A 27,513-nucleotide genomic window follows, 5' to 3' on the forward strand; every position below is an offset into this window, starting at 1 on the left:
CCTTCCCGATTTGCTCATTCATGTTGTAGCTGACAACATGCAACAAGATATTGTACGAGCTTGCATACACCCACCCCCCATACACCCAAGCTTCAACAACAAACTGTATCAGGTTAAACAACACAATAAGAGCCTGTCATTCTCAAAAATTGTTGTATAGAGATATCAGTGACTCTAGATATCACAAGAATATAACATGTATAGCATGATTCTTCCAAAAACACACATAACATTTCTGGGGGAGATGCCGGGTAAGTACATTTTCCACTTAACGATGTGATGAGCATGATAGCACTACAACTTGGAAAACTAGGACGTACTGAATGACCACCAAAATAAAGATAGCGTTTGATCATATAGAGCTGTGGAATTGCACTACAGATTTACATGGAGCCAAATAATGACAGTAGTATATGTATATAAGAACAGGTGATAAATGTTGACTGCATGTGCATAAAATATATTGGAAGAAGCGAACACTGATTTCTAAAGCAAAGCTTACTAGTAGAGATTCCTCTGAAGCAGATCTAACTACATGGAAGGTATAAAAGATCATCAACTACACATAACAAGCCTCTTCACAATACACTTATAGATTTTTTAAAGAAGGTTAACAGGGAGAGAAATGCACATCAAAATGCAAAGAAAAACACTAACAAAAAATATGCTTACAGGAAAGTCAAACCTGTGCTGACAATTCAGAACTACTTATTACTTCTATGGAACAAATCTATAAATTAAAATAATAATTATAACGCAACAAATACCTAAAGAAATAGTGCTGCAAAATCTAGCCTAATAGAACAGAGCGTATGCTATTTCAGATAGGTAACGCAAAAATATTGTAAAACAAATCCAGCGGAAATTTCAATTGCAAAATAAAACGATCTTGTCAATTTGGCAAATGAAAGCCAGTACATTCCACAAAAATATTGACATTTTGAAATAGATACCATTCTGTGAAAAATCATTGCGAGATGAAAGCAGAAATAAATGTTTCAATTTTGGATCTAATATTGGCAATGATGCTTCAAACAATGATCAAACACTTCACGGAGTTCAATCAGATGATCCTACAATACTGCCGACGTCATATGTTTTTTTAATAATGTCCCAATGTCTTTTCATGTGCTTGTCAAGCTCAGCCTTCTGCAGGGTCTCATATCCACACTGGCAGCATCGAAGGGTTATCAAGGGTTTTCCCTTCTTATCAACAGCCTTAGATGTATCAGCTAGCAGATCATTGAAGGAGTAGGAGAAATCCGAGTCATTCGCATGGCGCCACATGTGTGACTTGAGTGAGGGCATGTGATGACAAACATAGCCACAGAGGTTGCATTTGTATTGCTCGAGGGGCTGCTGAATGTACCGCTTGTCATTTATGTGTCGCTTTAGATGAGATTTGAGGCTACAAGTTAAACAAATAGTTACAAACCACCTCATTTCAGCTATCAGGAAAACCACATTTACTCTTTTTATACCTTGTTATATACTTCTGATAATGCAACATGACTAAAATATCTACATACACAAGTTGAATTCAAAATCTGCCTCAAGGTAGTTTTACTAAAACAAAGCGTGACTAACAATAATACCCCCTTGTGATAAACAAAATAACTAACAAACAACAGATGGAAAAAATTCCGGCTCCTAAAGTACATGTTCTTATGAGTTGGGACCAGCAAAGGGACTAACCAGGTCTGCGACTTTATAGAGAAATAAAGCTTACGGTCAAATACATAGTCCCACATCTTTGTATGCAATTTCAATAAATGTTGTTAGCGGTTAGTAAGAGGTCGTATTGATAGTGTAAAGCGAGTACAATAGAGGTAAAATGAGAGGTTTTGTGAAGTGCTATAACTAACACCAACCATGTAGCAACCAAGCTATAAAACTTCCTAGCAGCAGAAATGGATGTGCAATCTTTCATCAATAGCATTCTCACATAACATATTGGTTATAGAGTTTTCAATAAAACTGGAATACATTTTTCCTACGTTTTCACTGACTCTATTTATAACAAAGTTTTTACTTTCAGCTGCCTTTTTAAAACAATAACGCACGACAAGCCATTTTAAAAAAAAAGGAAACCCCAAACATTCATATCAGATACCAAACTGTCAAAATTGATGTCTTGCAAACAATGAGCTATTAACTGTATATTACTATAACAAGGTGTGAATTTACCTTATGGTAGTTTTAACAGTTTTGAATGATAATAAGTCGACTTATAGCAAAATAAAAAGATTAAGAGTGATTTGTAAAACTGAAAGTTCAAAGAAGATTATGAATTTCAAGAGAAGTGATTTCAAACAAGGCAAGAGAAGCATTTTGAGAAATAACCATTTTTACCAAAGTTGCTAAAGACTGTTACTTAATACCTGTTACTTACAAAAATATCACAAGGAACCATGTTGCACGTTTCATTGTGGGTTTTCTATAGCCTAGTTAGTTACAAAGGGAAAAAGCGTATTATTGATAAAAAAATTAAAAAGAATGCAAATATGAAAAATTATCATCAGCAACCAGATTTAAATAATCCACAAAAATAACGAAGATCTAGAATTAAACTAGAGCCGAACTCAGCCCAATATTTGGTCATAGCTGTTGTAAAATATCTCAGTTTGTGACGTATTTTTTTTCACTCAGAAGTCATTCTCAAAAACATCCAGCCGCAACCAAAAACATTAAGCATTGCTAAATACAAGTAAATTTTCCTGTTGCTAACTGCAGTGTCTGCAGCAGCATTTACTTATGTAAAGTCAAAAATAAATTTTTGGATGAGCTATGATGGATATTGTCTGCAGGCACCTTGTAAATGATATACCTATTTATGCTACATTTGAAATAAAACCTTTTCATTTTCGTCTAATATGCTTGAATAATATTTTCATTTATAATAAAAACTTGCTGAAAAACAATGCAATAGCAATGACAGCTAAAATATTAAAAAATGAACTAACTAACCTGCGAATGCTCAAAGCCACAAACTCGCATTGATCACATTTCAGTGTCCTTGAGGTAGGATCAGAGGCTTTCATGCTAGATGGTTGCGATGCTGTCATAAGGTTAGTCTTGTATAGTTTCTTCACTTCCATACAAGATTCCTGTGAAACGTGTAATATCAACTGATCTAGTCATTTTCACATGTGTGCAGCATTCCATTGCAATAAAAGGAGACTAAAATAAAATACATGTTTCAAAAATGCATGTAAATGTCAGTGCAAAAATCTTGACATATACATTTTCCACAATCATTAATAAACTAACAACTAGGTAATAATATCATCTGTGAATTACGGAATCTTCCGTCATGAATTTTTGTGATGTAGGGGAATTGCTTCAGCCAGCAATGTTAGGCCACGACGAACAAAGACTAGTCATCACGGAAGCAAGCAATTAGCTAGTCAGGTCACCAGGAACAAAAAAAAGTCGGAATAGGGGAGGAGACAAGTCTAATTTCAAAATTACCAACTGATTTATATATGCTACTAGCAGTAAGCCTGATAAGACTCAGGACATCTTTCATTTTCAAAAGCGGACGACGCTAAGAAGACCGAACCGAGCCCCAACACAGCAGAAGGCTTGACCCTCAATAGAACTACCGAGTCGGCCCTGCTATCGAGGGGCACGGCTTACTGCATCGAAGAGACCATATAAGGAGGCGCCCAAACCAACGCGAGGCAAAGATTCACTGGCGGTCTCTTGCATGCAATGTCTTGTAAGCACATGCATTGAGTTGTAAATGTTTTATATATAGATTTATCAAAGATATGTTTTAGTCGTTGGACTTGGGTAGTTTTAATTCTTGCGGAGCAGTGGAGGAACACATCAGTTTTCTTAACAATATATAACGCCAACATTCATCAGCTATCAACAAAGGTTTTTTCCAAGCACCAACTTGTAAAGCTAGCGCTTCATACGATATTTCACAAAGAGTCCAGCAGCAAAACATCCTATAATGCTAAAGCTGACACACGAATACACTCAAACTACCTACATACCTTCATATGTATTTGAAGGTTAACAAGCTCTGAGAAGGCCTCGCGACAAGCGATGCAGGAAAAGGAGGTGATGGTCTCCGAGTGCTGGTTTAAGTGCTCCTGGAAACAGTCGAGGTATGAAGTCACATACTCACAGTGTTCGCAGTAGAATGCTTGTCCATCCTCATGTACTCTATATAACGCAAATAGCCGTTGTATGACAGGACAATTACCAATTCATAAAGATGAAGATGCAAAGAGTTTCAGTTAATGCTATAGTGAGTAGTTGCTAACAGCAGGCCTCAAGCAAGTTTAAAACTGTAATGATTAGCTAGGAAATCTTTAATCTATATAAACTAGACAAATGCCCGGTGTTGCCTGAGTAATAAAAAAGTCTTTGGACAAAGAATTTCTTTTTATTTAACATTCCCATAGAACATTTACTATTCACACTTTTAAACTTCATATCATAAGAAAATTGTTTTTTGTGCAGGTCAAATGAATTAAGAGAAAAAATAAAACAACTGTAAAGGTTTTCAAACAACTGTAACTTTTAAATTTCATATAATGAAAGAAGTGTTTTAGAGAAAAAAATTGAGAAAAGAAATAAAACTGTAGAGGTGTTTAAATGGAATTGTGAAATCATTAGCAAGTAATAGCTAAATATAGTATGTTTAGCCACGAATACAATGAAAAATTTTTTGGTATACAATTATATGATTTTAGTTCATTTCAGTGTTGTCATCATAAGGCGAAAATATTGTATAGAGTTGTATAGAAACCCATAGCAATTATCTAATGCAAACACCTGGCAAAAATCATCATCATCAAAAATAGTAACAAAACAATATGTTAACTTTGATAACTATAGCTACCTACAACTTTAGTGCATTTTGTGGTTATGATTTGCAAGAAAATGTAACATTATAATGTACTACGTGCAGAACATACCATAGAGAGTTTTCACCTTCGAGACAGACGTGTAACACAAACGCTGAATCTAACTTAGATGAATTTAGCTTACTAAACAAACACATACTTAAAGAAAGTTTTAGTATGTATTTTATTGAACTTCAAACCTTTAACTAAAGTTTTATCACTTATCTGTTTGCGACTCCGTATTTACCATAACGAATAAGGCCGAACTCAGATGGCGAGCAAGGTATATCTCTTAATAACGTATATAATCAGTACACAAATCGCCAAATCTTAATTTAAAGATAAATTTTTGTTGATAACATATGGTGGGAAACCAAATTCGCCCTAGTATAGCGAGGACGTAAAAGCATCGTGTTTTACAGAGTTTGATGAAAAATATTTTATATCAGGAGCATCGTAACCCGTAGGCGCAATGTATCAATTAATACGTCATGACATATATGACATGACAGACAAATGCTAAAAGTTATGATGAAAGCGAAGACAGAAACTGGTAAGTGATAAAATTTTAGTGATAAAAAGTTGAAGTTTTGTAAAATAGTTGAAGATACATACTAAAACTTGGCTTTATGTGAGTGTGCTTAGTAAGCCTTATTTGAGGAGAATTCAATGTAGATGCTATACCTGTAAGAACTCCATATTGTACGTACGGTACATTATAATGTTATACCGTATGTTATTGCAGATCATAACTACTAAATACAATGAAGTCAGTGTAGGTAAGTTGCTAAGGTTAATATACTATTTTGTTACTAATTTTTAATATGTACAGCACTTATATAAAATTTTGACGATTATTACCCGGGGATGTTTGCATTATATAATTGCTATGGTTTCTATACCTCTACATAAGATTTTTTCACCATACGATGCCAACCCTGAAACGGATAAAAATTGTGTCCTGATGATGCACTGTACCTTTATATTAAAGATGGAGTGGTAAATGTTGTATATGTTGATTAAAAATAAATTTTCTATGCTAAAACCTTTTTTGTTACCCGGGCATTCATCTAGTCTTTACTATAATAAGAGCTGTGTCTGTCTGTCTAAAGCCACGCGAGGTTCACAAAATTACATCTTACTGGATTGAAACTCACGACAACATAGACCTATACGTATAGTTAATAGGTCTCGCTTGCTAAACTACCACTCTACCACCTGCGGCAATCGATCACCTAGCATTTTGGAATAACTGTATATATAGTTATTACACCTGACTATCTCTCATGGTACACTAGACTGCCAGGGTACTAGTTATAATCGTACAGTACATATAGTTATTATACCTGACTATCTCTCACAGTACACTAGACAACCAGGGTACTAGCTATAATTGTACAGTACATATAGTTATTATACCTGACCATCTCTCACGGTATACCAAATTACCAGGGTACTAGTTATAATTGTACAGTACATATAGTTATTATACCTGACTATCTCTCACGGTACACTAGACTGCCAGGGTGCTAGTTATAATTGTACAGTACATATAGTTATTATACCTGACTATCTCTCACGGCACACTAGACTGCCAGGGTACTAGTTATAATTGTACAGTACATATAGTTATTATACCTGACTATCTCTCACGGTACACTAGACTACCAGGGTACTAGCTATAATTGTACAGTACATATAGTTATTATACCTGACTATCTCTCACGGTACACTAGACTACCAGGGTACTAGTTATAATTGTACAGTACATATAGTTATTATACCTGACTATCTCTTACAGTACACTAAACTACCAGGGTACTAGTTATAATTGTACAGTACATATAGTTATTATACCTGACTATCTCTTACAGTACACTAAACTACCAGGGTACTAGTTATAATTGTACAGTACATATAGTTATTATACCTGACTATCTCTCACGGCACACTAGACTGCCAGGGTACTAGTTATAATTGTACAGTACATATAGTTATTATACCTGACTATCTCTTACAGTACACTAAATTACCAGGTTACTAGTTATAATTGTACAGTACATATAGTCATTATACCTGACTATCTCTCACCGCACACTAGACTGCCACAGTATCATTACGAGCTTATTTTAATTGAAGTTGTAATAATAGCAGTTTTTTAAGCAGTCATACAAACCAGAGCACAGGTGGATTTTAACCGAAACAGCCAGTCAAATAAAATTCTAGGAGATGCCACAAAATGTTTATTACAGAAGAGAGTGTTACCTTGTATGGGCCCGCAGTTGGCTCTTGTAGTTGAAGACAGTAGAACAAAGCTTGCATTGAAACTGCCTCATTTTGCAGTGTTGAATCATGTGATCTTGCAAGAGTGACGTGCTGCTGGCCACAAAGTCACAGAGGGAGCACTCGTGTGGTTTCTTTTTCTACAAATTGCATCATATTAGCAGCACCATATAATAAATTACTATTGTTCTTACAATAATCTTTTCAAACTATGTTTACGTGTTGTTTAAGGCGAAATAATATAAGAGGCAGCGAAGTTCACCCGGATATGCCAATTTCCTAAATATCGGTCCGAGCTAGTCTAGAAAATGTAAAGTTAATGATTTGGTACCAAACGATAAAGAAATGCATACATAAACGGCTCCGTGCAGAGAGATGCAAATAGAGCAAATTTAAGGTATAGCTTCTCTTTATATTCTCTTTTTCTTTTCACGTATTTCAGAAGATATAATCACAAATTATTTCAACTGATCAAGTAGGAGTGGTCTAATGGCATGCGATGTAAAATCTAGATTGGTCAAACACCTCAATTACTTTCAAGCCCTAAGCAAAGCATAACCAAAACCTCCGCAATGCAAAACAGAAGGAGTTGGTGTCATAAACGGACAGCGTTGGACCGAATTGACAGTGAGCCGTGGAAAAGGACTGAGAAGAATTGGCAGGTGCTACCTACAATGCATGATATGAAGAGATAGGCCATCAACGGCAGGCGTGATTACATGAGAACCATGGGTCTTATAAAGATATATATATATATACTTACACCAAAAAATTTAGCTCTCAACTATATCTGACAGATGAGAACTCTGTGGATACGTCTATAACAGTCATAATTAGATAGGCTATGGGGTAGACACAAATGCTAGGTGAGCAACTGAAAATATACGTTATCAATCCAATCTAATAGTAGAACAGTAATGGTCCATGAAGTCCATCTATCAAAGCTTCAGATGAAAACCTTGCCAAAAGTCATTAATTAAAAAGGAGCAGTTAGCCTACTTACGACAAGACCAGTTTGAAATAACTCTATTGATAAACAGACAACTCCTGCAAGGCTCATATGTGTTTAAAATTAACGAGCTTTTGGCTAGAACATGGATAATTACTAAATCTGTCAAAGATAAAATATATCATCATAAAAAGAGTATCTTCTGTTATCATGGACTTGAATAAAAATTATGTAGTTGCCTAAATGTTTTACAAATTATTATCGAGTTTATGTCACAAAGGTAAGTGAAAACAACTGCAGCAAAATAGCAAGTGTCTTTTTGCGGCCATCAGAACTGGTTATAAAGTTTTTATTGCTTTTATGTAAGCGGTTATAAACTGCAGTCTTCTACACTTGATATTCAAACATGGTAAATAAAATAGTTAGACAACCAAAATGCAAAGATTGCATTGAAAGAGAGAAATGGAAAAACTGGTTTCACATTCAGAGAAAAAATATTGATTGTACAAAACCGAAAGAAGAACTTAAATGTTATGATGTAGTAATTAAAGTCACTCGATGTAGCACTGATGTCTCTACATAAATTAAGGTCTGATGTAGCACTGATGTCTCTACATAAATTAAGGTCTGATGTAGCGCTGATGTCTCTACATAAATTAAGGTCTGATGTAGCACTGATGTCTCTACATAAATTAAGGTCTGATGTAGCACTGATGTCTCTACATAAATTAAGGTCTGATGTAGCGCTGATGTCTCTACATAAATTAAGGTCTGATGTAGCACTGATGTCTCTACATAAATTAAGGTCTGATGTAGCACTGATGTCTCTACATAAATTAAGGTCTGATGTAGCACTGATGTCTCTACATAAATTAAGGTCTGATGTAGCGCTGATGTCTCTACATAAATTAAGGTCTGATGTAGCGCTGATGTCTCTACATAAATTAAGGTCTGATGTAGCACTGATGTCTCTACATAAATTAAGGTCTGATGTAGCGCTGATGTCTCTACATAAATTAAGGTCTGATGTAGCACTGATGTCTCTACATAAATTAAGGTCTGATGTAGCACTGATGTCTCTACATAAATTAAGGTCTGATGTAGCACTGATGTCTCTACATAAATTAAGGTCTGATGTAGCACTGATGTCTCTACATAAATTAAGGTCAAATTAAGGTCAATTTAAACTTGAGAAGCTTTAAATTTTCTTCTAGCTCATTTCCGATTATTGACAAACAAGAATTTGGTCAATATTAATTGAGCCCAAAAGACTAATAAACAGAAGACAACATCTGAAGTCTGACCTTGTGAACTTTCATATGCTGACGCATAAGATGACTGGAAGAGCGATAATGACAGAGCTCACACCTATAAACCACCACTCCATGAGCAGCTGCTAGCACCTGATCAGCGTCCAACACTGCGTTCATGTTGGCTGGGCACACATCTATCTCCACAGAATCCTCCTACAGAAGAATTCGACTAAATTTTAGCAAAGACAGAGCTCCAGTAACTGTGCACATGACATGCTGATATGCCTCAATGTTTCAAAGTCACAACATAATAACCAAAAATGAACTTGTACAAAATTTTACTAGATTTTATTAAAAAAGTATCGGTATTTTCCTATCATTTACGATTGCTTTTCGTGTTTAAGACTTTGAGGTAGTTTGACTGCCAAGATGTTTCAAGATTAAAATTCTCAGAAAAAAATTCATGCTGAAATGACGTCACTAGTTGCTATTGTTGCTATAGTCGATACAAGCTATTGCATTCAGGTTGCAGCGTTACGATTTTCTACACATTTCTCTATTCTGTCGGTTTATTTGACACTAATAACGTCGTATTCGCCCTTCCTTAAACCACCTATATCAATAACCAATGTTTGAACAATTCACATCTAGATGAACCAATTGATGACAATCATCAAACAATGCAAAGCTGCTAGTAATTCTCTACTCACAATCTCAGCAGAGACGGAACAGGAGTGCACAACTACGAACCTGTCGATCAGTTTTATGTTTAGTGTCCTCAACCGGAGAAGTGTGGCCAGAGCCCCTTCCTAGTTGGTAAGGCTTACAACGGTAGACAACTCTGCTCGAATCAATAACTCCTCCCATTTTCTCTGTCGCTTTATCATTTGCTATCTGACCGGAATCCTCCGCCTATGAAATTGAAATAATAGCCATGGCCAACATCTGCAGCTCAAAAGAGCCTATTCTATCTATAAGCATGGCTTTACAACACAAAACAGCACAATCTTGTTAATAAATAAATTCAACGATGCATCCAAAGTTACCTCTTCAGATGAAGAGATACGTTTTCGTTTCCTTAGACTTTGAACGCCAGATGCTGGCGATTCCTCGGCTTGTCGCTGACGCAGCTGCTCGATGACGGCCAATAAGGAGCTGCAGATGCCTGTATAAATCGCAAAAAAGAAAAATATTTAAGGATGAACTTACACAAAATTTTATAAGAAAGTATTACAACTTTTCAATCATTTGCGATTGTTTTTTATGTTTGAGGTGATTGCTGGGATGTTCCAATATTAAAATTGATCATAATTGATCATAATTGATCATGATTAAAACGCTCAGAAAAAACATACATTTGAAATGACATCACTAGTTGTTATCGTAGGAATAATTGATTGCACTATTGCGTTAAGTTGAAGCATTACTCGTCTCTATCCTGTCGGTCTTTTTGCAGTTATAGATGTCATAATCGCATTTTCACTTGATCTGAGCGTTTTCATCGCGATCAAATTTTGTCTATTTTAATATTGAAACATCCTAGCAATCAGATCACCTCAAACATAAAAAAAATCGCAAATGATAGAAAAATACCGATACTTCCTGATAAAATTTAAGAAAAAATGTTGTGCATGTCTTTAATCACCGCCTCTGAATAAATCAATTAAATTTACTCCTAATCATTTAATAATATGTCAATACTTCAAATTTCCTTCAAGTGGCCTACCGCTGAGTTTTAGCAGAAATAGCCTTATGAAATCGAGTGTGACAGCTGTTAGTGTTAATGTCTTATAAGATAATCACCGTAGATGCACCATCTGAATAAAATGCATTTTGTACATCTGTTCCAGCTACCGAGAAGTTGACAATAATCATTGCTCTACATGGTGATGGCATTTGGTCCATTTCTTATAGTCATCCACACGCATACCTTCGCTACACCTTAGAACGATTGGTGCTACGCACCCTTTATGCTGATAAAGTGAAGTTGACACAAGAACTGTTAGTGGTATTTTTATTGAAACAAGCAGGTGACTGGCAAATAAAGGAAGGCGCATTATCTATACTATTATAAGTTATCTATAAATTAGTTTTCTAATATTGACATTATCTAGGGAATGTATTTCAAGGCAGCTGCTGTGTATCCTGCAACACAGCGCTTGGACTCGTGAGCGCAAAACAAAAATGTGAGAATTATTTGCCTATGACATACTAAAATCACCTCGTTCTATAAAGGCAGTTAATACTGCTTTTTATAAAATTGCTATTTTTAAATTTTTGCAGTTCTTTGTCCTTTTGTAAGAAAATGGTGGTTCATCATGATGTACTATATGATCATGAAGACAGAAACTGCGTTGTCCAGACACTAGTGCATTTTATCATTATCAGCGTATGACACTAACTAACAGGTTGACTGGAAATTATTGATATAACGCATGATAAGTTCAAGTAATGAACATCGGTTCACCTTTTTTGGGTTTGCCTATAGACTGTATTTCACTTGGCGGGCTGCTGTTGACACTTGCAGTACCTACTACCTCCTCCCCGGCCACATCATCAACAATTGCACTGTCAGATCCGCAATGAACTTCAGGCTCAGACTGCTCCATTGCCTCTCTCATCTCCGCATAGTAACCAGGGGGTGGGCATGCTGGGTTCACATTTGGCCCTGTAGTAGCAAACATATTGTGAAGCAATGATTTTTCATTGTGTTTTCTTTGAGCACAGCGTATGGTTTTGCTCTTGAAAGATAGTAAACCTCTGCAGAATGGCGAAGCAGAAAAGGAGTTCCATGTCAATTGCGGATGATTGTGAAGGGATCAGATTAATTTCGTTATGTCCAAAATTACACATCTAAACAGTTAGCTATTGTCGAAGGTATTCAATTCGCAGTGCTTAGATCACATGTTGACAGTCAAAAACTGTTGCCTTGGCAATAAAAAATCAGACACATCGAGATTTCCACAAACAAAATTAGTTCGTAGCGAGACCTGTTTTACATGATAAAACTGTCGTAGGTGGAATCACTGTAATTCATTTAAGTGACTGAGCGATCCAAAAACTTGCAGCCGCCTTGATAAATACTGCAGAAAATTGATCACGCATAACACTAAAACAAACTCTAAAGCAGAATTAAAACAAAAAGCTAAATTTACAAATACGATAATTCAAAAGAGGAGTTTTTGTTGTCACTTTTCCTTGACTTTAAGGACAAGTGAATCGATAGCCTCGGATATCTAGAAAATGGATTGAGAGCAGGTAAAAATGGAGATAGAGACAAGCAGCATAACTTACTACTTATATCAAAATTAAAATAACTTTTTGTTCATTTTTACATTTTAGATGTTTTGTCCATTTGATCTTCACCAGTCTCTTCACTTCCACTAATGAAACTGCACTGCCTCGAGACACCTACCGTCATATCATGGAAATTAAGTCATGTAGAGAGTACGATATTTACAAAATTTTCCAATCGTCTGCAGGAAAACTGGTACATTAAGGCAATCGTATGTAGGTGTTTCACCGCAAACACTAGCAAGTGTCATTATAGGCTATCGACAACGATATCTTAAATACTATCTGTGTAATATTTTGCAACCCATTATAGAGTCAAATTTGTTTGAAATTATGCAAGAGTAGCTGACCGGTCTGTAGAGCAGTAGCTGACCAGTCAGAAAAATAATAGTTGGCAGGTCTGCAAAACCATACAAGTGTCAGTTCAGCGAGACAACTGTAAATGACAAGTCTGTGAGACATCTGCCGCTAGCTGCAGAGGTTCCCAACCAGGGAGGAATTCCCCTAGGGGAGAATTTTGAATATACAAGAGGAGAACAGAGAGGTGTCTGGTTTGTTAAATTTTTAATTTATGTCCTGCATTGCCGCGTGAGTTTGGGTTTCCTCACTTAACATTTTTGTTTTATCTATAACACTAGCTGCTAATAATGAGCTGCTAGTCAGAACCCAGAGATATGTGAACACATCCATTTAGATTTTGATTGGATAGTAAGTTAACCTAGTCATGAACCATGGTCATGATCATGTATTGGTCATGTATTGTTGTGTGTTGTATGCATGCTGTATAAAAGTTAATAATATGTTGTTATATGTTTAGATATGTACAATAAAATTGGATTATAATTTGTAACAATTTGTATAATTGTTTTTAGTCATGATGGTTAAAAGTGCGTGGGGAATCAAATTCATGAAAAGGCACAAGGGGGAGGGGAAACTGAATTAAAAAGGTTGGGAACCCCTGAGCAAGCAGACCTGTAAACAGACGTCATGGTAGGCAAGTACATGTAAAACAGCAGTGCTAGGATAGTCTACCAACCTTGCCTGAGAAGACTAAGAAGTGTTGCAGCTGTTTTTTCGGTAGCACTGTATCCACTAGCGTCAATTTTCTGATTGCTAACGGCCACTTCAGCATCAGCATTTACTATCTTTCCTTCCGCAACAGCATCTCCGTCTGCACAACTATCGTTCCCATCCACAGCAGCATTTGAATTTTCGATATCTGTCCTGCCAGCAGCCACAGACTCTACCGCCAACAACTCTTCGTTCACCTCTATGTCACAGGATGTCGTGTTCATGTCGGGAACTCTCTGAATGCTCTGCACAACGACTCTCTGGGGAAAGGGAGAGGCGGCTGTTTGGCTTCCTCCAGAAGTGCTAGGCTGTGAATTTTTTATTTCATTGTGCGACTCAAAGTCTTTGGACCACCCTTGGATACTCTTTACTAAAATTGCATTGTTTTCAGAATGTTCTTGTGTCACTGATGATTGTTGAGCTTCAGCACTCACGCGTCGCACAAAATTCTTTGCGGCCAAAGGTGTCCCGTCATAGACACTCAAGGGTCCATTCTGAAAAGTAGGGTATTGTAGATTCTTGTGGCCGAGATGCTTCCACATGTGCGCCTTTAAAGTACGTTGTGTATCACAGTAATAACTACATATGGTGCAGACGTATGAACCATCAGCCTGCAGATTCGAGTCAGTTCCTTCATTCATACCAAGAGTGTTCTGCAATTCTGCATTTTTGCTTGCAAAGCTATGTTGCAAAGCATGCCCTAAGAGCAGCTTCTCATCAGCTGTCACATAGCCACATTCGGAGCACTTGTACTTGGGCATCATTGCGAGATGGCTACCAACGCGAGTGCGTGGTTTAATAGCAGGCAGCTACAATGTTAAAAGTTTGTTTAGATACAATGTAGATAGATGATAAAATTAAGAAGTATCATGCATGATGGAAGCCAAAGCGAGTTGGCTAGCAAATACAACTCAGCCTATATACTTGACAGCAAGATGTCGTGATGGAACCATCTACAGCTGCTGGAAAAGTTGCATTGCATTTATTGCAAACTAAAATGAATTTAATGTGGAGTCAATTTCTAATCTGCAAATGTAATTAAAATCGTGTCTCAAAAGCACCTATCTCAATGCAATAAAAGTTGATGCCAACAAAAATGTGAATTAATTTATCTTGCAAACACAAACTCTTTCCAACAACTGCATGCACAAAATCTGACCAATTAGAAATGCTCTACTAAAGGTAAATAGGAAGTTTTTAAAAAAGCTTGCAACAAACCATTAGCAAGTGCAACGATGACCCTAACAAATACGTAATCATAATAATAGGTATGTGAATTCTACCTAAAATTTACAGACCTACTGGTCTCTAAATAAAGTTCTGCTAATGCCTATTGTGGAAACCAAGTCTGTGGCAGCAACGACTAAGACTCAATTTTTACTATAATACGAGCTGTGTCCATCCTCCCGTCTGTCCAAAGCCCTACTAAGAGCATGAGAAAAGAGATTGCGCCGCAGAGAAATTGAACCCGGGTACTTCGGTCTACAGATTTGAAGCAAAGTGCACTATCACCAAACCACATGGCCATCTTGCCATATTTTTCACTATAATAAGAGCAGTTTCCGTCCGATGACACACTCAGAGTGTTAGGAAAAATATAGAAGAAAAAGGCAGATATTTGGGTCCACAGATTCTAAGCTAAGTGCACTACCACATTCCATATTTTAGATTAATAGCGCATACAGTCATTACACATTATCTCTCAAGGCAAACTGGACCGCAAGTGTACTAGTATGTATAACATATCTCAGCTAGTGATCTAAAATAACCATATTAGCAAAACTGCTGTATCTATAACATTCACCTATTTCAGCATAAGTCTAACTGAGTGATCAACCTGACAAAACATTTTATATATAATAGAGAGAAAAGAATAATATTATTGGTCATATCAAATCCTTTGTAATTATCATCATTTTATAAGCAATGTTGCTTTAAAGATATTTTTTGAATTTGAATAAGATTTTGGTAAAACATTAAAATACAACAATGAATAAAATATATAAAAATAAGATGGTAAATTGCTGAAAACAAACTCAATTACAACACTGTTTCTATAGAGCTGATGTTATGTGATCTCTCCAATCAAGGTTCTGGATAAAATCATATCTAAATGATCAAACTTAATCACCAGATATTCTGGGTGATTGTCAGTTATCTCATCTTGCAGATTTAAAAAATGGCAATACAAGAACCCCACTGATTTAGGATCCTCGAATTGACAGATTGAAGAGAGGGAGAGAGAAGAAATAGCGCAAAGACATTTTCCGTGTTGAATTTGAACACGGGAATGAAACATTATGGGTAAATGCTACGGCATTGGCAGATGTGGTTCAGCAATCAGTCGGGCATATATATGTTTTAGCAGTTTGACCTCATGAGGTAACTGAAAGGCAAAGTATAGTTTTAACTTTAGATCGCATTGTTATTTGCCTAGTTAAAACTAGGCCGTTCACATCTGGGTATATACCACACCTCATGGCTATAGCTGACTCAACTGACCTTACCTGCCAATTCTAAAACTAAGAAAAGAGAAAACCAATAGCGACAGGCTTCATAAATAGAAACTAGAAATCCATATGCTGAATATATCTTTATGTTGTAGAAGCGTCTACTGTGCTAAATCTGTGCTACTGTACTTAAAGGGAAACTAAACAGATTTTACTGATGAAGGCCAACTTTTAACCTATTTGTTTTGTGTAATTTACTACATTTAGCAAAATATAAATTATTTCTTACAACAGATAAACACTCAAAATAATATTTTAAAAACGAAAAATGCCCGTACATTCACATATAACTGAGTAGTCTTTTTTCAACTGCATATTTTGCAAAAATCGGATAGATAATGCCATTGCGAAAATGTATGTGAAACGGACTCGCCACTGGGAACACTGATTCTCAATCAATCATCCAATCACGCGAAACATAGCGTTTGACTTGATTCGTTATTATCTAATGTGATGGAGACCATCACATGTGATGTTCATGTCTTGTACAGTGAATAAGTGATTTTACCAAAATAATACAATCATAATGTATGCTTTGATGAATAATTATATTTCAATCATTTGACTTGGGCCATGACATAAAAACACCACATTTAACAGCTTATGTTACATAAATCTAAATCATGTTATACAAAGAACAGCATAATATTTATAATTTGAATAGCCTGTTATATTAATTTTATCAAAACGATACCTCATATAAAACTATTAAGGATTGGGTATAACTTTCATGTGAATCTTGACCTGTGCATTTCTATTGCTGTTCAACCACTGGTTTTGTAAGACGTTTTGAAAGTGGAGCTGCTCTGTCCTGCAATTCATATATTTATATTTATTCACAATATAACTATTATCTACATGTAGAGCAATTCAAAGTATAACAAACTGGTTAAAATTTTTTGTGTGGCACACCATCATCATACTAATTTCAGAATGTCGCACAGTACAGTGTTAGGGTAATTTAAGACTGGATGGTGACTGCATGTTCATGCATCATTCTGCAGACTGTGTGACAGTGGCTAATTGAACCAACATCTTGGTGCAAAATGTGCTTTTCATACATTGCAGTTTAGGTATGACTTACTGCAGGTACTTTTGGAGTTGATCCCATAGAGTTCTTACAGATAATCTTTAAAAGCTCTCTTCAAAATTCAAACGTCTTTCCAACATATACATTTCTTGTGCGAAAGCCTTTAGCCTTTTTACAGTAATATACTGTCATCTTCAGTTCCCCATCGCTATCTTTTATAAATAATTTTATAATAATTAAAATTTAAAGCCAGTTATCGCCAGTGTTAATACAATTTCTGCATAAATTTATCTTTAATGTTGTTCAAGCTGTAAAAGTTGTATCCCTGCTGAAGAGTAGTATGATCCATATATAATTTTATTGTAGATACAGCTTACCAGTCAGAACTTCTCTTCCTACATTCGTGTTGTGATATGTCGCTGCTAGTTTGATCCTCGTAAAATATCCTGGGGGATCAAAGTCTATTTGCTTTGGTGCATAACTTAATATGAGGCAGTGGAGGTTTTCTAAAGCACCAGTGTGTTGACCATGGTTCAACAGACGCAATGTGTTTAGCAGTCTCGCTCGCCCTAACGCATCACAAAGGACTTTGTGCCCTGCACTTCCTGGAATTAACCATTTCACCTTTCTTTCCATTTCTCTGTAAACATATCAAATTATTCGTTGTTATTTTTCAATATATTATAAATCTGCAAAGTTTCTGTTTATTCCAATGTCAACCAGCTGCAGAATATTTACCATTTGTACAATCTCTGTTTAGTATTATGCAATAAATGACTACATCTTCTTATATCACAAACCAAAGGCATTGTAAGTGATATATAAAATATTATATTACACATTTGTCTGCGCTTAGTTATTTCTGAATATATTATTAGATTCAACATACAGTTTTCATACCAACATTGGGTGCAAATAATATATTTTTTCATCACTTACGGATCAATTGGTTCATGAGAGCAGTGGATGAACTTATCGTGTCCTGGAAAGCTCCTATGAATATTAGCGACATGGTATCTTATGCTAAGTACCATCTCAACCAATAGCTCAGTATCGCCTTTACCTTGAACCGCAGAATACCACACATGGTTCTTTATTTCCTTTATCCAAGGGAGCAACACTTTCTGATCTTTGCGCACACATGCTCTAGTCAGCTTTTTGGCCAGATTCTTAGTCCAATGCCATACATCCTATTAAAAAATTACAAATAAATACCACTAAAGTTAATACGTTTGAATTGCTTCTAAACCCTTTCCTACAGTGTCACAAACACTACCACCTTAACCGCCATCTACCACCATCACCAACGCACACTAACACTACACAAATAGCTAAATATTTATACCTTATTGTAAGTATAGGCTAATCATTTCAAGCGATCAGTAAGGCGTGTATTAGTAATGGTAGCATGAATATAAAAATAGTAATGCAATCCAAATTTTATGATTATATTAGTCATGTATTTTATGAACAATTAGGGCATTTCTGACAATCCAGACCGCACAGAAAATTTAAATTCCCTGACTAACTTTTACTCAGTTAGCCAAGTTAATTCAAGTGAATCAGGTTAAAATCAAACGTATGAAACTCAGCCTGAGTCTCATTGTCACCCAATCATATTAAATCATTGCTTTGTACTCATGTACAGTACTAAATATTTCTAATTATTATATTTATTAATTTATATTATAAAACTACTACATTGGTTATTAATATTTATTTAAAATTATTTATAAATTACTTACAGTTGAGGTTCTCCTGTTCGATGATGCCCTCTTGCTATATGGTACAACACCATTAGGGAATGGAACTTCTCCCTTTTTTACCCTTAATCTTGTGGTTATCCCAAATTGTTCAGAATAAAGCTGGCTCTCACGGAAGTGCCTAATGCACACGACCGCACTAGCAGGTAGTCTGCGAAAAGTTAAATCGGCACGCTTTGCCTTAGACAGCCACATTTTTGCTAAATTTGGCGACTGAGACACAGGCACTCTAAATGAAGTTATGCCACGACTTCTAGTGTCAGATTCGCAACTAGCAAAGAGACATCTACGCATTGTAACTAACTGATTGTGGCCAAACAAAAAACTCAAATGCGTCAGACGTTATCTCACTAAGGAACAAGTTACCGGAAACGGCTGAATTGAGAATCAGTGATGGTCCGAGGTAAATGCACCAAAATATATTTTCAACTTTGACCTTGCTAAACTAGTAAAAATATCTGCTAAAAATTTGTTTTCTCGTTCAATTGACATTGTATGATGCATTATCAATCATATAAAACATTCTTAAAACTACGTGTTTACTTTCACTTTAAGGGGTGTGTCAGATAGCCGTTTATGACAAAGTGTGCCAGGTGAGAAGTAAGGTTCTCTAGAGCACTATTTTACACCACCGGTATCCAGATCAGTGTGCCAGAACAGACATACTAATAGTGGGCAGCAGCTCATCCAAACAGATCAGACAGGTTTATGTGCAGCTTTACTTTAGATTGTTAAGTTCCATATGGCAGTTTTGGATTATAATAATATAATATAATCGCTATCAAAGAACGAGAGTTTTGATAACCAACAGAAATACTAAAAATAACAACACTCTATTATGAGAGAAAATAAATTAAAGCGTATCTAACCTTTCTAATAAGAGTAACTCTATTAAATTCATATGGTTCATTTACACAACAACAGTGGCGAGTGGCATGAAGGAATTTGATGATAGAAGAGCCTGTGAGTTGGCGCACCCCTGAGTATTTCTTGTAAAATCAATAAATACTAATTTTTAGACAATTATTTACACAATGTTTGCAGAGGTAAGAATATGTCCAAAACATGCACTCAGCAATTCCTGACCACTCTAATGCTGAAGCATACACATACATTGTACATACATATACATACATTGTATATACATATACAAATACATTGTATATACATATACATACATACATTGTATATACATACATACATTGTATATACATACACACATACATTGTATATACATATACATACATACTAACATTGTATATAAATACACACATACATTGTATAAGAATTTGCCTATATAAAGTCATTAAAATACAAAATATTGTATACCGGCGACCCAACAAATCAGTAAAACCAGAAACCATTATAAACTTTACCACTGCAGCTAGCAGTCATTTCAGACTCAAATGAAAAATTACAGTTGAATCAGTCAAAGCATTTTGAGCCACAAACAATAACACTAGTAATACCTTGATATTTTATGTATTGCTGAATGGTATGAATTTACGGTGTTGAATCAAAAGCTTAAATTATGAACTTTTGATTAATATCCAATGAACTACTACAACTTCCCTACGATATTATAATGGATAATAATCTGAGATTAGGCCTGTCCGGTAAAATACTGCTTGTTTTCCTAGAAACTGAGAAAATGCAGCAGCAGTGCACAGAGCTCCATAACTAGTATATAATCGGCTAAATCGTGAGCCTATAATAATCAACCGGAAGCTAGTAGGAGAGTAAAAGTACTATGACACTGGGATTGCAACTACTTCATAAATTATTTCTCATATAATATATTCACTTGTTTTCAAGATTAAATTAAACCCAATAAAGCAACACTAGCCTAAAGTTTAATTTTTGATCAAAATTAGCAAACCTGCTGAAAGCTAATGATTTACGAAGTTGAAATGATTGTCCAGTTGACCAATGAAGATCACTAATTACAGTGTATGAAAGATGAGCATCCATAAAAATAAAAACTACTTACCAACTTTCTAAAATTTGGAATATTGTTATTACTGGCACATTCCTCGAAACTGTCATCTTCATCGGCGTCATAGTGTTTCGTCATAACATGCTCTTCAAGTTCATGCCTTTGAGAGGTCTCGAAACCACAGTCCGAGCATTTAAGTATGATACAAGCCGATGGAGGTAGTTTTGGCTTCATGAGAACCACATGACGGTAATCGTTGTGACCCATTTCATGAATTTGGAGATTGCCTTTCACGGTTGTTGCGTAATTACAACGGGTGCAACAGAACACTGCGGTGTCTCGCCGGTTTAAGTGAGCACTCCGCAGATGTAAGTACAGTTCATCATGGCTAGCAAAGGTTATTGTGCCAGCCTTACATAATAGACACGTTGGTGTAGTTTGAGATTCTGCATGCATCCTGTTATGGTTGGTAAGATGACCTTTTTTTCTAAACTTGGCATTACAATGAGAGCATTTGAAGGGTCGCTCGTCACTGTGAACTATTAAATGTTCCTTTAAGGAGTGACTGCGCTTTCCGGCGTAATCACAAAACGGACATTTAAAAGGCTTCTCCGTTGAATGAACCAAGTCAATGTGTTGGCGAAGATAGTGTTTGTTAGTTGATGAATAATCACAGTGAGAACAGTTCATTATACTACATTTGTTTATCAACGTACTGCCTCCAGTCTCCTGTTTAGAGGCAAGTTGAGATTCTTGAAGCTGGTCAGGCTGCGCCATCACTTATTAGGCATACTCTATCCATCGGCAGCAGGCATTCTCTTCAGCCTGAGTTAAAACGTTAATAAACCAAATAAGATCTATGAAACATCAGAAATTAACTGATCACAACAGCTGTGGACAATCGATCAAGCCATATGACAGTTATACAATACTAAAAATGGCTTATAAAGTTGATAAAATAGAACAATATAATACTGTACTATTGCTGATAGTAGTGAATATTGAGTCACTCACTACCCTTTGGAATACACATTGCTTATTGAACACATAATCGAAACACTGATATCTACTAACATAAAAGCAAATTATTTTTTATTAGTAGCAATGATCTGTAGTAGGCTCCAAGAACTGATGGTAATAAACAAAGAGCTAACTTGAAAAACAATCGATTTTTGGTTGGTAGTCGGATATATTACATGAGATGCTTAGTCATTCAGATATCAAGAACATATAGATAAACCAAGATATGACTTAGATAATGGCACTTGCAGCATAAATTAATTGCTTGACAACAAGTAATTCATGGCTTCTTTCATTCAATTGAATAATGTAATCTCGAACAAGAATTATCTAGAAAAGTAATGTACCTACAATATATTGGCATGCAATTGGATTGAATAAATGTCTGTTTTCTACTAGCTTTTCATTTAACTTGAACCTTGAAAAATTTCTGTATAAAATGCAGAAGGTTTATTGGTATCGAAAACAAAATCTACCTCACATTCACAAGTTACTAATCAACTGTATTTAATGTGAGCAAGAAACACTTTAGGCTAATCCGCTACATACAATGTTTCATTATAACAAATGTTGTTAGAAAAATGCAACTTTGAATGATCCAACTACTGGTTTTTTATGTGTTACCCCAACTTACACATGGCTTTTTGTTAAACCCCTAGATCGCTAAATTAAATCGATGTACTAGCTAAACCCCTCATCACCCAGAACTACATGGGTGATGAGGGGTTTAGTTAGTACAACGATGTTTGCATAGTGTTCAGCTTGAGCTGGAGCAGTGGGCTACGTAGTTTATTAAAGGATATCCTTTTTTATTATGCCCGCACTGGTGTCAGTCAACTTGCTGAGAAATACTTTCTGTTTTAGCATTAGCATAATGACCAAATTTCCCACAAGAGCTGCAGCTGACATCTCTTGCTGCATTAAATATTCACATCCCCAGTCTAGTCCCAAAATATCATTATGTGTTACCACTTGCTACGTTCTCGCTCTTACATTTGTGATGGCTGCAGCCTGAGATTTACAGACAGCATCGCCTGCACCTAGCAATAGGTCTCCAACATTCTGAGAGATCTGATGTGTATCTGCTTTTTTAGCCCGTCGAGACATTTTAATTAGAATTCCTTCTGTCAACTGGTCTGCTTTTACCTTTTCCCACGACCAAGCGATTGTTTGGGAGATTTATGATAAATGCATATGTGCACACAACTCCCGAAAAATTATGGTCCACATTTACTTTTTGTATTTTATAACAGCTATTAGTGTTAGATATGTTAACTACTATACAGTCTTGCATTTGTCCTAACCAGTTTGAAAATACATCTGTCTTGTATTATTGCTTCTTAAGCAATAAAAAACGCTGTCAACTTGTCATGTGATTTTTATCTTGAGAGAGCTTTGACACTGCTCAATAGCGTTTTCATCAAACAAACCACTGTCCAGTCTTTTGAGTCAAAATTGAATTCCATTAGAAGATTAAATTTGGCCATTATGTCATTGAGAGTGTCCAACAACTCATTGTGCATCTAAATTTGCACTGCTTGAATGACATGCTTGTTTTATGTTGGCGTGTTGATGCAAAAAATGAAAACTAAAAAGCACGCTTTTCTTCAACCAGAAATCGTGTACCAAAAGAATTTATCTCTATACTGTCACGTAGGAGCCAGATGATGCGATTGCTAAAGCTACTGTGTTTCCTGTCAAAGATTCTACTGCTTGGTATGCCCCAATGAAAGTTGTTCTCAAAACAAACAACAGTCCCATATTGTAACATCTAAACAGGAATTAATAACAGTTGGGTGAAAAATTCTCCAATGGCTCTTAGAAAATCAAGCTTTGCCAAACTTGAAAATCGCATGTCATTTACTGTCCTTGATGCTACTTATGATTTGTACCAAATTACTCTATCTGGTCATAATCTTGCCTCAACTTGAAAGGTTTGCTTTTCACCGTTTTCCTTCAGAACTGTTCTGTAATACATAGTTATATTCTAATTTGGTATCCAAGTTTTGGATAGCCTTGACCCGTAGTATGATCGTTTTACTGAGCATGATGTCGACTTCATAGTAATTTAAAAAAAACAGTAGAGACTGACATGAATCTTAATGTCAAAAAATAAGGACTTGGTCACAGCAATAACATTTTTTGATGAAGTTATACTTGGTAGCACCATTCGTGCTAATACAAAACAGCTCAAGGCTTTGAAAAATTTGCCTCACCAAAATATACTTTAGACGTTCATAATTTTTAGAGATGAATACCCAGCTTAGATAGTTCACTTTCAAGCTTGGTATACCTATTCATTGCTCCATTGCTACACAAAAACTTGGTATGCTTTATGCGAAACAGCAATTTTGTGACAATGTCAAGAATGAATTGAAACATTCAGTTTAACTTGCACCGCATAGCCTATGACGTGAAACGGACATTCATACAGACGGTTTTAACCGTAAAATGGCACTGCTTTGTTTCAATTGCAAAAAAGCCATGAGCTGCGATTGGTCAGTGCAGCTTCTCGAGGACTCGATGAGGCTGAAAAACAGTATTCGACTAGTAAGCGATTAACATAACATGCAGTTTCAGCATGCAAAAAGCTTTCGGATCACATTATAAACTTGGGAATGATTGTGAAAAAGAATGAAAAGCCCTTGGTCAAGCGCCTTAAAACCATGACGAGTATTCAGATGTTTTAAATAGGTCTCATGAGGTTTTGTCACTGTGTCAAACAAATTAAAAGAATGTAATCATTGATGCACTGTCACATTCTTTATGTTTTATATATAAAGCTGACATTATGTTTATAGAAAAAGTTGAAAGGTTCGCTACGTCAGCACTTATACACACTGCAACTGCATCATACCTATTTTAATAAGTTGACAATATAGCAACAAGGTGACAAAGTTAAATTGTGTGTTCTCACATTATGTGAGATGTGCCTGGCTTACACAACTCACTTTTCATTCACTTTCATTACATTTTTTGTGGGGTACAAGTTTAAAGTTTCTATAATTGAGGGCACCTTGGTGTTTGGTGATCATATTAGAACTCTCTGTTGTGAGCTGAAGTTGCTCTGACAACATTAACAGCAAATATATTTATGCTAGATTTTGTCAGCCGAGTTGGAGCGGTTAGCACGCTGGACTGCTCTGTAGTAAGTCAGTGGTTCGATCCTCACTACGATATGCCAAGAAGATTATCTGGTCGTGAATTGTTCCTTTGGTCCAAAATACACTGGTCATCTTGCAAGCATGTTCAATGGCCAACTCAAACACCCACGATAACCCCAGTTAAATTTTGCATGGGAATTCTTTCAGGCCTTAAATTAATGCCCGAAAGGCACACAGTATATAAGCTCGATGAAAAAAGTTTTCTGACAAGGTGAAGAGCTGAAGCTGCCCCATATACATGGAGGCTTAACAGATAGCAGAAATTGTGCCCAGATGTGACAGTTGTAGAAGAGAAACAAATATATGTGTGTTACTGTAGAGTTGACACGCCAAGGCAAAAACGCCCTGCACTGTTTGTTGGACTATAGCAAAAATCTTGCAGATTAGTTATGAAGCAATGCTGAAAGTTCATAAACTAGGATAACAAAATATATGACACAATGAGCTTCCTTGCCTGTAAAGTTGCAGCAAATAGTGTAAAACAATACGAAAGACAAATGTTTCACAAAATATGCTGCATCCACTAATTGGGGATCAAGCATGCATTGGGTCTAAATTATACTCACTGCTGTTTATAAACTCAAGTTTATGTGTTTGAATGCTTGCAGTACAAAATAGCTAATATTTTTCACTAATGTAAACAAGACACCCAAATAATAACTCAAACATGGAATACCTCAAACAATTTAATCGGAATATTATAAGTCAGAACGAGCTAGCTTCGAGTAGGTACAAAACAATTTGGAAAAAAATATTATAGCTAAACATTTATAACATCTGCAGTCACTATAATAAAAATCTATGGTCAATATTTTGCAAAGCAACAAAATGCTCAATTTTATTGCATTATTATACCGCATGTGTTATAGTGCATATATAAATTAAATAGATACCTGATCATTCGCACCACGAAAATGGCGTGAAGCTATCACGTGATACTTTTGTACGCTAGATGTTGTCAGGTGACTAATGACAACTATTCTAATTGGTCCAGGTGTGCTAGGTTGTTTCCGGTTACGTACTGCCTGTTTCATTTTTGTTTGCCGCAAAAATTATCACAAAAATGTCAGGGAATTCTCTTGTATCTGTAATTTCAAAATTCTATCAATCATATATGCAAACAACATCGAAGCGTCTAAAAATTGTTGATGCTTATCTTCTGTATATTCTATTAACCGGAATAATACAGTTTGTTTATTGCTGCCTCGTTGGCACATTTCCATTCAACTCATTTCTCTCGGGATTCGTATCATGCGTTGGGTCGTTTGTGTTAGGAGGTGAGATAGTTGACGTTTGATTTTATTTCAAAATTTTAATAAAATTGCTAGTGTAAGACTGGTACGTGTTTGTAAACATTATTAGTTGCGTTTCTCTGCCTAGCATATTTATGCTAACATATTTTTTCATGTTGAATATTGTTGTTAGGTGCCAGTCCAGACCTGCCAACCCAAGAGTGGGGCAATGCGTGAGATTTGGTTTTGGGGCAATTGATGTATCAATGATAGTATATATAAAATTGTGGAAATTGGGGCAAAAATCTCACGCATTTCCATTTTTTCTTTGGGGTGATTGCGTGAGTCTCACGCCCAATGCGTGAGAGTTGGCAGGTATGCGCCAGTCGTATGTTAACGTGTTTGAATACGTCAGTTTGTTATATATGTAATATCATTTTGTAAAGCTCTATTCGTAATGGTTTGCAGTATGTCTACGAGTACAATCTAACCCCGAGAACAAAGACGATTTCGCGTCAATCAGCCCGGAGAGAGCTTTTGGTGATTTTATTTTTGCACATATCGTGCTTCACTTGGTAGTAATGAACTTCATTGGTTGAACAATCACGCTTACTGAGGTAGGTCTTAAGCAATATATTGTCTGTATCAGTTAGTGAATGTAAAAGTATTTCTAGATAGTTCCTTTTAATTTGGGAGTGTTCAACTGGTTTTATTTCAAGTTTGTGACGGGGATTGAGCTTCTCTGGCAATCATCACTCGTTTTTGTTTTTTTCGTCTGTATTTTAACCAGTGGGACCATACGAAAAATTCAGTTATGTTTACCTAAAACTCATAAATTTTCAATCATACCACCATCGGGACACTAAAAAACTGCTTAATAGGTTTTTACTTCCGTTTTGTATTTCAGCGTATGCTTCAGATCAAGCTGATTGCTGAATTTCTGTTGCGGCTTGATGTTTTTGGGTCATGTTGAATAAAATTTCTCTGGTCTAATGTACCACTATACCAATAGAAAACATTTGACTGATCTAATGTAACGCTATACCCTTTGAAAATATTTGCCTGTATTACTTAAAGTACTCTTGGCTTTGGACATGACTAACTAATTAGTTGGGTGATAAAGTTCATTCCCTAACATACAAATAA

The 27,513-nt window shown here is 35.8% G+C and overlaps 1 protein-coding gene across 1 annotated transcript; it reads right to left on the bottom strand.

Moving 5' to 3' along the window:
• Positions 1–439: 439 nt before the first annotated feature.
• On the bottom strand, positions 440–26,077 carry LOC137393610 (zinc finger protein 507-like). The gene is made up of 11 exons (XM_068080243.1): positions 26,029–26,077; positions 21,006–21,776; positions 13,678–14,521; positions 11,815–12,015; positions 10,394–10,512; positions 10,098–10,259; positions 9,399–9,557; positions 7,128–7,285; positions 4,005–4,176; positions 2,968–3,107; positions 440–1,408 (listed from the first exon to the last, which is right to left on the bottom strand). The coding sequence occupies exons 2-11, from the start codon at positions 21,726–21,728 to the stop codon at positions 1,060–1,062; spliced, it is 3,027 nt and encodes a 1,008-aa protein (XP_067936344.1). The 5' UTR covers positions 21,729–21,776; positions 26,029–26,077; the 3' UTR covers positions 440–1,059.
• Between the last annotated feature and the right edge of the window lie 1,436 nt (positions 26,078–27,513).

Source organism: Watersipora subatra, chromosome 1 (genome assembly GCF_963576615.1).
Source record: "Watersipora subatra chromosome 1, tzWatSuba1.1, whole genome shotgun sequence".
NCBI lineage: Eukaryota > Metazoa > Bryozoa > Gymnolaemata > Cheilostomatida > Watersiporidae > Watersipora > Watersipora subatra.